Below are 9594 nucleotides of genomic sequence, written 5' to 3'. Positions count from 1 at the left end.
ACAATTTATTAACATACTCTTTTTTAAGTTCATTTAGGTTCTTTTGATAACGATAGCAGAAAATAGCTATCGAAACGTCAAGGTAATTTTTCAAATTAAGTTCTCTACGAATTGGAATTTTCTCTTACAGCTTGAGCCTAAGTATGTCGCAGGATACCCTCTAGGTGATAGTTCTTGATTACTTTTTGATAAATAATTCGTTCTTATTGCGAAATAAGAGCACCATTTATCAATCTGTAATAAAAGACGTGAGGAAGTTCTGTCTGAGAAAAATTTTTGAGGCGAAATACCCAAAAAAGAAGTTTGTAAAAAAGCACCAATTAATTAGCTTCGAGGTTCGTGCAATTTTCCCATTATTAATCGCCAAATTAATTTCCTGTTTGTTTTTTAATGAAACTTGACCAGATTTGCTTAAAATCCTGCTGCTGATTTTAGCGGCCTACCAAGCCGAGTCTACTAGAACCTTTAGCGCATCTCAGATAACTGCCGGGTTAGTTGAGTTATTTGGAAATAAAAAACGGGTTTTGTCTGCAAAGGATCTCTTTAAAATATGATCGAGTTTTTTTTTAATTGGTCCAGAAACCAGGATGTTTTGTTAAATAAAGCTTCAGCCTGTTGAATATATTACAACAAATGGCGCATCTCATATAACTCCTGCGTTTTTGGAGCCAATGCGAAAATCGAAAAAGGGTTTTATGCGGAAAAGTATACTTTAAAATGTGCTTTGAGCAATTAGTGAAATTGTCTCAAAAACCGGGAATTTTTAAACAAAGCTGCGCGCTTTAAGCACATGAAAATGCATGGGGTCTGTTATAACTGGCGCAATTCTTAAGATGTCCAGCAACTTGAAATTAACGGTTTCCCTTAGAAAGTTTCCTTTTCTTAATTTGCCTAAAAAAATATTTTAAATTACGCACAAAAATGAGCATTTTTTAGATCAAACAGCAGCTTAAAACACACATTAGTTAGCACAGTTAGCGCATCTCATACAACTGCTGGGTTTTTTGAGTTACTTGGAAAATTTCAAAACAGTTTTGTCCCTAAATGAATACTCTGAAATGTGCTTTCAGGAATTGGCAAAATTGTATGAACATCTGGAATTTTTAAAACAAGCGGCAACCCAAATTTTCTATAAGGATCTGGAGCGTCTCCAATATTATTCGAAAGGTGATTGGGTTATTCAGCAAATTAAAAAAACGGTTCTGCTCCTGAAAAAATATTATTTCAATAAATATTAAAACCGCCCCAAAAATTCGGGTTTTTTGCATAAAACAGCAGCTAGAGACATAAATTACAGTGATTGGCGCATCTCGTATAACTGCCGGGTTTTTTGAGTTACGTAAAAAATTTCAGATGGTTTTACGCGCAAACAAATAGTTTGAAATGTGCTTTCAGGAATTGGCAAAATTGTCTTAATAATCAAGACAAAATCAAGCCGCGTCCCAAATTTTCTATAAGGGTCTGGAGCGTTTCCCATAAAATTCGTAAAGTGTTTGGGGTATTTAGCAACTCGAAAACGATCGGTTTTGCTCTCAAACAAATTTGGAAAAATATTATTTAAATAAATTTATGACCGCTCTAAAAATTCGTATTTTCACGACAAATGGGGTTATTTGGGAGGCAACCTGAAAACGAACGGTTTTGCTACAAAACAAATTCTAAAAAATATTCGTTTAATGTGCTTGACAAAATTTGAGAGTTATTGGAGTATTTTAAATGAAGCCACAATCCAAAAACTCGCGCTGGTTTTCTGGGTTATTTAGCAAATTGAACAAAAAATAATTTACCTCGGAAGAATATCTTAAAAACTTACTTCATTTTCTTTAAATAGCCATAAGAATTCAGATTTTTAAGCAGCAGCTTCAGACATAAATATGTAACAGCGATTAGCGCAACTTAGACATAAAGATGGCTTAAAAAAACAGTTTAAAAATGTGCTTTCAGGAATTCAAAAAATTGCCCCAGAAAATGGAAGTTTTTAAATAAATGAGCAGCATTAAAATTTCAATTTTATTTGCTCCGTGACGCGGCTTGTAGGAATCGAACTTTTCCGAGTTATTTAGAAAATTTTCAAATAATTTTTCACCAACAAACAATCTTTAGGTTTTCTAAAAATATCCAAACAATTTTTCGAAATAAATAAACGCAGTTAACGCACTTTATATACTCGTGGGTTTTGCCCGCAAAAAAAGTCTATAAAAAGTTCTTTTTCGGGCGCCCAAAAACTCTCAAATTCTCTCAAAAACTTCGATATTTAAAATCGAAAATTAAAAGCTTAGGCAATAAAAAACCGATGTTTAGGGTTTAAGAAAAAAATAATTTTACTGAATAAATAACTTTAAAATGAATTTTAAGAAATTAGCAAAGAAACGAGAAATTTTGAACTGAATCAGCAGCCTTGAAAGTACATTTTTATCAGCGCTTTTGACGAATCGAATTTAACTTGCTTACCAAAAAAAAATTCAAGAAATTTAGTAAATTATAAAAGAGTTTTGCAAGTAAAATGGTTCTTTTGATATTTTTCAAATTACCCAAAAACTGAGCAGTTTTAAGTAAATCAGCCCGCAGCTCATTGCTTCATTTGACGCAAGTTCTATAACTTGCGCATTTTTTCAGTTATTTGGACAATTAGAATAAGCTTTAGTAAGCAGAAGAATTATTTCCAATGGGCCTTCAAAATTTGTTTAAATTGCTACCAAAACAAAGATGTTTTGAATGCAGCTAAAACTCAAAACGTAGTTGATAAATATAGGCGACGCTCCTGATATAACTTACGCAGTTTTTGGATTATTTAACAAAAAGAAACTATGGTTTTGCTAGAAAAACAATCCTTGAAAATGCAATTTAACGAAATTCTTCAAAGTGCCACAAACACTAGGATTTTCAAGATAAAACAGCGGCTTGCAGCATAAATAACAGTGATTAGCGCAACTTGTATAACTTGTACATGTTCGCAGTAATTTAGGAAGTTTAAAAAGGTTTTGGCAAAGAAATGAACCATTTTCAGCTCGTGATCTACAGCAGTTATTAATACTCACTTAAGGCGGTGTTGGATCCAGCCAAAGATGTTTGACTAAGACTTTTCAGATCCAAATGAGTGTGCCGATACTGAACACCATCCACATCAATGTACGCTTTCACTGTACAACCATCCAAATCTTTGCGCACCAATTGCGACCCTGAAACCAACAGAAATAACACATTTATTGAATAAGTCGGTGATTTTTAGGTCAAAGTTCACTTTCCGTCTATGAACAGCAAATAGAAATTACATTTCTAATTACTCAGATATTTTAAACTGTTCGGGTGAGGTGTGGGTGTATTTCGCATTTTCATTTAAACTTCTTTGGCCTTGTTCTGTGTGGAAAATGTCTCTCTAGAAACGATGTCAAATACCCAAATGTTTCGCAAAGAGTTGCTAATTATGTTTCAATCTCGTCATCAAATTGAACACGTGCCAAGACTTTCGAATGAAATAATAAATGTCCATTTTTCTGGGTTTTCTGCAGGAAATATCAACACCCACCATCTAAAGTACTTACTCGACGTTCGCCAACGGTCCAGGAATGCGGGCAAAACAAATAAAGTGAAAACCAGCATCCAAGTTGAAAAAAGGACTTCTTGCTCTACTCACCTCTGCGCTTAATTCGGCTAACATCCGGTTGGCTCTTACTCACGTCCTGCTGCCTCAAACTGTTGAAAGAGTCAATGAATTCCCGCTTGTAGGTTTTCACCTCGTTGTCGCTCAAGTCCGGTTGGGACACGCTTCTTCTGCTGGGTATTGAGCCGTATTGAGGCTTCGGTTTGAGGAGTTTTGGCTTTGGAGGCGGAGTGCGCGGCTCAGGCGAGGAACTGTTCAAAGAGTACAGCGAGTCTCTATCTGGAGTTACTGTAGAATTGCTGGCGTCGTCCTGCCAGTTTACTTCCGCCACCACTGGCGAAAAGTGCACGCCTGGAATTGACACAGAAAATGAGCTGTATTTATCGGGAAAACCCGATGTTGGAGAAATGTGACAGCGACTAAAGGATTGGAGAAGGAAAAACTCACCTTTACTCCCACTGCTGCCAGTGAAACTCTTCACAGAATGCCTCAAAGTTTTGTCGTCAATGTCGCTCATTCCGGATGTGCTGGTGCTGCTCTTAATAATCGATCCCTTCCTCCTCACCACGACCTCATTTTCATCCGTGCTGGTGTTATCCAGAAGAATGTTCCGGCTCCTCTCCTCCTCCATCCTGGAAGTGTCGTATTTACTTCCGGAAATTTCCAGAGTACTTTTCCTGCGATCGTCATCGAAAAACGACTCTTTTTCCCTCTTGACCACTGGTTCAATCCGGTTCAAGTCGGGAGTACTCACGGCAACCGCCGGTTTATTTTCATATCTCTTAACTGGCGCGGATTTGGTGAAAACCGGTTTTTCCAGATAGGAAAGCGGCTGATTGCAGCCTTGTAGACTGGACGTGCTGCTCAGAAGACTATGCAAGGACTGTTCTGAGATAGGCCTGAGTACCTTGCGGTCGAAATCCACTATAGGAGATTTAGGGAGCTTCGCCTTGAAACGCAAAGAGTTTTCGTCGTCACTCAAGTCCACGCGATTGCTCATGGCTTCATTATAAGACCCTTCACGCCTGTAGCTCGACATGTCGTCACTGTGTGCACTCAAACGATCATCCTCTACAGTTTCCTCTTCCTCAGTAGCTTCCAAACGCAACTTAAACGGCTCTTCCTCCACTACAACCGCACACTCACCAGCAGCTTCAAAACTCTCACTCTTATCACACAAATTGCAGCTCAGATCCGCCAAGTCCCAGTTCTTTTCCGCCACAGATGCAGTAGTTGGACTGTTGAACTCTCCAAGGAAATTCAAGTCTTTTGGCACGCTGCAAACATTTACAACTGAATCCTGAATGTCAACTGGCAATCTTTCGGTGCTCTGAAGCAAATTGGGTACGCTGGCCGCATGCGAGACATTACAAGCGCTAAATTTAGCCGACTTAGAATAACTCGTTTCTGGATCTAAATTTATATTCAAGTTAATGGCGTGCGTCTGAGCAGCGCCAATCGAGTTTAACAGTTGGCGGGCGTGTTTTTTGCGAAGAAACACATCGGTTAGTGGGGAGGTTTTGTTCAGCGGTTCGCTGAACGGATCGTATCGGTCGAAGATCGAGAGGTCCTGGTAGGAGACTCCAAAGTTGCCATTGAAGTTCTGGAAAACAACAGAAATTGGGTTAGTTGAGAGTTGAAAAATGAGGCAAAGTGGGTTCAAAAACAGAACACTTATCTCCAATTGGAAGAGGGTGGAGTGTTCTACTAAAAGACCAAACCTTTCACTCGGTGGATAATGTCGATTTATGAGCTTAGAAGAGGGCAATGTTTATGTTTCTGGACGAAACTCACTTCATCCATAGAATTTCTATGGATTAGGTTAGAAACATTTCATAGAAATGGTGGAGAATTGAAAGGACAATTTCCATCTGTTCCAGAGTGATTATTTCGGAACTCAAAAGCGCTCCTTGTTGGTATTTCGGGAACAGGCGCTATATTTGCATATTATGTTGTCTCCTCATCCATCTCAACTGGGTTGAGGCCATTTAATATCCAATTTAAGGCGCTCTCAAATTACACTTTAAAAAACAAGATATGGGCCTGTTGCCTTCCCAGAAGATGTTAAGGGTAGCTTTTTCAAACATTTTCAATGGCTTGAAGACGCTCCAAGTAACGTCTTTGAGCGAAAAACAGTTTCAAAGAGAATTTCCATCTGTTGCCCAGAAGTAGTTGAAGATCTTCTAATCTTGAAGATGAAGACCATTTCATAAAGAATTGTCGACCCTTTCAAAAGATGCTTTAAAGAACAAGCCATGGTCTTCCTTGCGGTCTTCCCAGAAGATATTTAGTGTATCCGTCCTCAAAAAACTCCTTTGAGCAAAGAGCAGTTTTCAAGATTGTTTCCATCTGTTTCCCAGTATGAATAAAGATCTTCAAAATATGAACTGCTAGATTTCTGGAATTAGCTCGATGTTTGCTTGATCCCTCATTTAGTTGTTTCCAAAARCACTCTCAATTTTATAAAGAATTTTCGACCAATTCAAACGAGGCTTTAAAGAACACGATATGATCTTCTTTGCAGAGTCCCCAGAAGATGGTTAGTAATGGTTTAACGCAATTTTGCAAAGCTTTGAGAGATTCAAGTGGCTTCAATGAGTAACGGAACGCATCAAAGGCCATTTGCATCTACTCCATAGAGATAATTGAAGCTATTAAACATTTTATTTGTTGCAATTTATGGAAACTGATTGGCACTTGCTTTATCCATCGTTCTGTTCTTTCCTCGGCGATTTCAAAGGGAGGAGGACCATTTTTCAACGACAAATTGAAATGATGCTTCAAGGAACAAGCCATGGTCCTTTTTCTTCGCTTACCAGGGGATGTTAACTGAACCCTTTTAGATATTCCCAACAACATTGAGACAAATTTTAAAAACTTTTTATTGCCAGTTTTTGAAGAATCTTAGCATTTGATTCATCCACAGCTCCATTGATTCTAAAGCAGCTTTAAAAGGAAAAATATCATTCGATAAGAAAATTGGCGTACTTTGAAATTAAGCTCACATACACCAGACAACGGCCTCTCTTGTGATAGCCTCAGAAAATGTTAAGTGAGCTCTTTTGGGACATCTTGCCGCAACTTACAAAGATTAAGATTTGAATTATTTCTGGAATTAGCTCGATGTTTGCTTGATCCCTCATTTAATTGTTTCCCAAAAGCACTCTCAAGATGAGACCATTTCATAAAGGGGTTTCGACCCTTTCCAATGAGGCTTTAAAGGCCAAGATATGATCTTCTTTGCCGCGTCCCCAGAAGATGGTTAGTAATAGTTTTACGCATTTTTGCAAAGCTTTGAGAGATTCAAGTGGCTTCAATGAGTAACGGAACGCATCAAAGGCCATTTTCATCTACTCCATAGAGATAATTGAAGCTTTTAAACATTTCATTTGTTGCAATTTATGGAAACTGATTGGCACTTGCTTTATCCATAGTTCTGTTCTTTCCTCAGCGATTTCAAAGCGAGGAGGACCATTTTCCAACGACAAATTGAAATGATGCTTCAAGGAACAAGCCATGGCCCTTTTTCTTCGCTTACCAGGGGATGTTAACTGAACCCTTTTAGATATTCCCAACAACAWTGAGACATTGRAATTTTAAAAACTTTTTATTGCCAGTTTTTGAAGAATCTTAGCATTTGATTCATCCACAGYTCCATTGATTCTAAAGCAGCTTTAAAAGGAAAAATACCGTTCGATAAGAAAATTGGCGTACTTTGAAATTAAGCTCACATACACCAGACAACGGCCTTTCTTGTGATAGTCGCAGAAAATGTTAAGTGAGCTCTTTCAGAGATTTTGCCACAACTTCCGCTTTCTGTGGAAAAAATTCCACTTTAAAGTCACTTTTCTTTCGTATCATAAAAGATCGAAGAAATTTTGCTTTTTTCATCCTGCCCGATACATGTTCAAAGTCAAACTGACCACGCTCTCATATCTGCCTAAAACCCAGTGCTTACCTGGAAAACATCACAGTCGTAAGCACCAAAGCCAACATAGCTGTTCTTCTTCCGCTTGGGCGGATTATCGTCAATCGTTTTGGCCATCTTGTTGCTATCGCTCTTCCTCAGCCCCATCAGATTGCCCGTGCTGCTGCTCAGACTTACCATGAAAGGATTGGTAAGTTTGGCGTGATTATTCAAGCTGCTGAGCAGCTGTTCTCCATAGCCGCTGTCTTCGCTCAGATTTTCACTGGAGAACTTCTTGGTGCCTCCATTGCCGCCCAACTGCAAGCTATCGAAGCTGCGCCAGGTCTTCAGATTGTCGCACGATCTTCGAGAGGAACATTCAGAGTTTAGCGTTAATGCGTACTTTCGGAAAATGCGTTTCCTTACCGGGAATTTTCCACGGTTGTGTCGGAGTCGCTGGAATCTGAGCTGGAGTATCTGGTGGACACGTTATAGAGAAGCGAGTCCCGACTGGAGCTTTGCTTGGAGCTGTAAGAGATGAAACATTGAACCGTCTACTAGTAATAGGAGTTGGCTACTCACCGATTCAACTCATTTCCAAAAGTTTGGAAAATATCCACCTCAAACCCAGGGCTGAAGTCCTGGACATCAGTCTTGGCTATGTCAAGAGGATCGAAGGAAAACTGCGAGAAAATCCGGGGCGATTGATTTTCCTGGCACTCTTTTTCGAGGGTTTCGAACTGCAGCAAGCTACTCGATCTGCTCAGCGACAGTTCTTCGTCATCTTCGGCTTCTGGCAAGCTGAGGAAATTCTCTTGCTTTCTTCGCTTGGGCGGGCAGGCAATTTCGCGGTCGGATTCACATTCCACATCGTCTGAAAAAACAAAAGAAGACACTTAGTGTTTTTGAAGCGTTTTTTTCTTAGTTTTATCAAGATAAAGGGCGAGCAATTGGAAATTAACCCAACAGAACACTCACACTTGGAATGGATTTTTAGTGGAACAATTAGCGACTTTGCGGGCGCAGGAAACACACTGGCTTCGAAAATACGGACAGTTTTAAAAAATTGAGCCTGCCAACCGACGGTAGATTTAATTGTGAATGTGTACGAGCACTAATTCACATGGGCTTGCTTGGACGAGCCAGTATTGTAAATTAAAAAGGTAAAAATAGAAATAGTGTTTATGCATTTCGTATACTATTAGTGTGGAAGTGCGACATAAATCACTGATTAATTTGATTATGTGATGGGGTTTTTCGTCTTGGGCGAGCAAATAATGAATTTGCTGAACTAATTCAACAATTAAGACCTCAAAACGTCCAGTAGAATTTGCGGGATTAGTGAAGCTGTCTGTTTTCTTCCTCAGATTTGCACTGTTTTACAGGCAAGTGCATTGAAAAGTGCACAGAATCAACAAAGTGCTCACAAAATGAAAAACTAACACTTACTTTCAAAGATCTCCAAAAGGCAGCTAGAATAGGTAAAACATTGAAACAGGCACATTCACAAGAGCATAAAATTTTGATGGGTGTTGAAATTTCGCAACTTCCGTAAATTCTGGCTTTAGCTTAGTTTCCAACTTAAACTTACCCAGTTGATCGTTGCAAATGACGCTGCCATCCTCCGAATCAGTAGCCAGCCATCCAACAGGCGAATTTCTCGAATCCACGTCGCTGTCTGATCTCAAATCATCCGAGGTCTCTTCTTGAATCGTCTCCAGATACATATATTGTCCCGATGAGCCGTTGAGGAAATAATCTGCATCTGCAACAAAAGCCACAATCAAACAGGGGCGCGAAATGAAACTAGGACGTTTGTAAGGCGTTTGACCGCATTTCCGAACAGGGTCAAAGGGAAATCCCACTAAAACGCAACACACAAACGCTCCATTCAGTAGAGTATCATGAGAAAGTTCACACGTTTATCACTTTTGTAGTTGGCAAATATTTGTTTGTTGTATTGATAGTTGGAACACGGGGGCCAATTAGTTGAACACACAAAATCGTTTACTGTAAACCAGTGTTGAATATTTCAGCTGGTCTTTTTAAGATGAAACAAAGAAAACATAAGTAGTTACAACTAATA

At 39.0% G+C, this 9594-nt stretch overlaps 1 protein-coding gene across 1 annotated transcript in view; it reads right to left on the bottom strand.

Moving 5' to 3' along the window:
* LOC109539693 overlaps positions 1 to 9273 on the bottom strand; it is a gene marked incomplete at its 5' end in the record, with an annotated part of 41511 nt that extends 32238 nt beyond the window's left edge. Inside the window, 7 exon segments of the mRNA XM_048668281.1 lie at positions 3039 to 3179; positions 3635 to 3952; positions 4049 to 5204; positions 7560 to 7872; positions 7935 to 8036; positions 8091 to 8382; positions 9100 to 9273. Of these exon segments, the coding sequence (XP_048524238.1) occupies positions 3039 to 3179; positions 3635 to 3952; positions 4049 to 5204; positions 7560 to 7872; positions 7935 to 8036; positions 8091 to 8382; positions 9100 to 9273 (2496 nt within the window).
* Positions 9274 to 9594: the final 321 nt, after the last annotated feature.

The sequence above is a fragment of the Dendroctonus ponderosae genome, unplaced genomic scaffold (genome assembly GCF_020466585.1).
Source record: "Dendroctonus ponderosae isolate FM_Combo_2020 unplaced genomic scaffold, Dpon_F_20191213v2 Dpon_F_20191213_7, whole genome shotgun sequence".
In the NCBI taxonomy this organism is placed as follows: Eukaryota; Metazoa; Arthropoda; class Insecta; order Coleoptera; family Curculionidae; genus Dendroctonus; species Dendroctonus ponderosae.
The sequence above is the reverse complement of the archived record's forward strand: the minus strand, read 5'-3'. Positions and strand labels throughout refer to the sequence as shown.